Source organism: Antrostomus carolinensis, unplaced genomic scaffold (assembly GCF_000700745.2).
Source record: "Antrostomus carolinensis isolate BGI_N321 unplaced genomic scaffold, ASM70074v2 scaffold49186, whole genome shotgun sequence".
Classification (NCBI taxonomy): domain Eukaryota; kingdom Metazoa; phylum Chordata; class Aves; order Caprimulgiformes; family Caprimulgidae; genus Antrostomus; species Antrostomus carolinensis.
In genome coordinates, this window is record NW_010320715.1 from 15,470 (window position 1) to 18,398 (window position 2,929).

Consider the following 2,929-nt stretch of genomic DNA (forward strand, 5'->3'; position numbering starts at 1 on the left):
GGTACTCGTGCCTGTTTCTTCAGTTGCTTATTATGACAGAGCTGATGCTCTGCAGAGTAGAGGCAGCAGAAGACAACGTTAGAAAATAGCATGCTGCACTGGGACCGCTGTCTGCCTCCCAGGCCCTATCTCATTGCTCCCCTCATGCTCACTCTGTAGCAGTTTTGCAGCCAGAGCTGAGCAGTGTCCCCCTTTGATTTCATGACAGGGATTTCAAAACATGGGTCTGCTGCTAGAACAGGAACGTTTCAGTGTGCCTTAGCTTTATATCATGTTGTGACTGTCACGATTTACCTTTAGGTAGAAAACACTATTGGTTTCCTAAGAAGCTCTTCTCTTTCAGTTCAAAATATGTATGTGCATATCCACTGCAACACTCACAACCTGCATCCAGGGAAGGGAACTAATTCCTTGGCTGACTGCTATGTAACATCTCAGGCACAACATTCCTAGTTACCATTTTGGGAAATTAGCTCAATCTTATCAAAGTATTAGGCATCTTTTATGATTGGAGCTTTGCATAGATTTCTCCCCTTCCATTTTATAATTATCTGATTACTTTTTCTTTTTTTTTTTTTTTTAAATTAGTGCGTTATACAAAGCACACCGAGTCCTCATCAAGAATCAAGTCATTAAGAAATTGCTTCAGCTCATATGGTTCAAATGTGATTTACCTGAGGCAAAGGCAAATTGTCACAGAGGAAAACAAGACAAATTAAGGAAGATTTTAATTAATCGTGAAAAATTTTGGGGGCTGGCCAAATTCTGCTTCCACCGTGTTGGTATAATAGTAACATAAGTTCCCTGAAGCCAACATGAATAAGAAAAAATGTTGCCTGTGTAAATGGAGGAGAGGAGAGGAGAGGAGAGGAGAGGAGAGGAGGAATGGTCTTCAGAAATCACCTAAGTCTTATCAGTTCCCTGAAGCCAACATGAATAAGAAAAAATGTTGCCTGTGTAGATGGAGGGGAGGAGAGGAGAGGAGAGGAGAGGAGAGGAGAGGAGGAATGGTCTTCAGAAATCACCTCAGTCTTATCCTGAGGCCATATGCTTAACTAAGCACTTCTCATCCAAAATTGGAAAGTAAGATGCTGTTCCCCATTTTATGGAGGGGAAAGTTGTCTCACAAGTAGAGAAGCAGTTTTGACATGCTGAGCTTGGTCTGCAGCCTGATGACTTTTCCTCTAGCACTTGTCCTCCCATAATATTTGCTTTACAATAGCTTTTTTTCTGGCTTGATTTTCATTTGCTTCATGAAATAACAGTTGGTGGAAAGCAGCTTCAAAAACTGTTTTTTTAAGACCAAAACTCTGCTCTGAACTTCACAACTGCTGAACTCCATTACAGATTTAAAGATCAAGGGCTGAAGGTTCAGGAGCTGATCTGAGCTCTGAGCCTTCTTTAACAGGCAGGCCAGATTGATGCCACTCCCAACCCAGGTGCCTTACCTGGTCTTGTAAGGACAAGGTGGAGAAGGCTGGGACACTCTTGGCCCACTTGATGCTCATGAACAGAAGTCTGGCTGCTGACTCACAGACGGATTCGGTGGCCACTTCATAGAGATACATAGGGGTACCATTGACTTCGTGTGGGTACTAATGTCAAAAAGAAAATAAAATAACTTCATACAATGTCACCAAGGCAACTTGGTCTTCCTCTCCCCTACAGCTGCCTCTCAGTGCATCGTGCTCATGCCCAACACAGAGTGTGCACTCTCCTGTTCTGCAAGCAGAGGGCATTGCTTTCAGCTGGCCCGCTCCAAACTGCTCTCTGCTGCTCATCCGTCTGGCTGAACTGCACTACGGAAAGAGTTCTCCAGAGGAGGCTGGAGGGAGAATGTCCTGAAGTTATCACATTAGGGGGAAAAAAATTGCCAAAATGCAGCGTCATCCTTTACCCTGTTACACAATAGCTCACCTCTGGTAGCAAAGTTAGAAGAATACAAATTTGATTAAGAATTGGTAGTTTGTAACCTGTGCTTCAGAAGCTGATTTCACACTCAGCACAGCAGGGAGTACTCCTTTAGCCTTAACCTTCATCTAGCTCCCTGACTGCAACAGGCTGTAAGCAGAAGTATAGAGCTAAGCATAACTACCTAAAGGGTGTGTAGTGTTGGAATGGAGTTACATTTTCAAGCATGTGCCATGTTTTCTTGCTAAATAAGTTCTGATTCAGTATTTTCCAAAGTGATAATATAAAATTATATGTTGCGATCATGTTCATGATGGACCCTCCCAAGCCGCCAACTCTGGAAATGGAGAACTACTTAAGTTGTCTCTTCTGTGATTTTCTAGGTGCTGTAAATATGCAAAATGCCATTGCAAATGGGTAAATGGCTAATTCACCATTGGTTATCACCTCATGGCTAATTCCTGTGCAGTTGAGGCCATGGCAGTGGCAGCACTGGGGTGCTTAGGAAATGTCACAGCCAAAGAAGTGCAGAGCCAGCTTAGACAAGTTCGTGTCTGTGTGGACAAGCTGCAGGCCTTGGTCAGTACAGTTAGTACTTTCTGGGCTACACCACTATGGAGATGGGTATTTTGCTGAAGACAACTCAAGTGATTGCAGCTCACCCTCATGAAACAAGGTTTAAAATTGACTTGCGGATGGGCTCCAGGCAGGAGGAGCACTTCTGCAACCATGAGGGTGTAAGGATGTAGGAGAGACAGGGTTTGTACAGAGCAGGTTATCAGTCGGTCCTTCTGCAGAGGGCCTCTTTCCCCTTGCACCTCATAACTTCAGAGCTCTTTGGGACATAAAAGAGTCCCCACCACAACCCGGAGGGCCTCAAGCTTTGCTCTTTGCCACATCTTCCCCAGAGGCCGGAAGGAGCTGGTGGGTTGCAGGCACCCCAGCAGCAGGGTCTGCAGGCCCACCGGGAGCCGGGGCAGTGGCTGACCTTTGGGGTGGGCTGTGCCAGGCCCACCAG

General features: G+C 45.2%; 1 protein-coding gene across 1 annotated transcript in view; it reads right to left on the bottom strand.

The window, feature by feature from the left end:
- The window catches only part of NR2E1 (nuclear receptor subfamily 2 group E member 1), a 10,605-nt gene extending 7,682 nt beyond the window's left edge, over window positions 1-2,923 (bottom strand). The window contains exons 1-2 of the mRNA XM_010169671.1: window positions 2,900-2,923; window positions 1,449-1,595 (exon numbers count right to left, since the gene is read on the bottom strand). Of these exons, the coding sequence (XP_010167973.2) occupies window positions 1,449-1,568 (120 nt within the window). The 5' untranslated portion in view covers window positions 1,569-1,595; window positions 2,900-2,923. The remainder of the gene's footprint in view (window positions 1-1,448; window positions 1,596-2,899) is intronic.
- Between the last annotated feature and the right edge of the window lie 6 nt (window positions 2,924-2,929).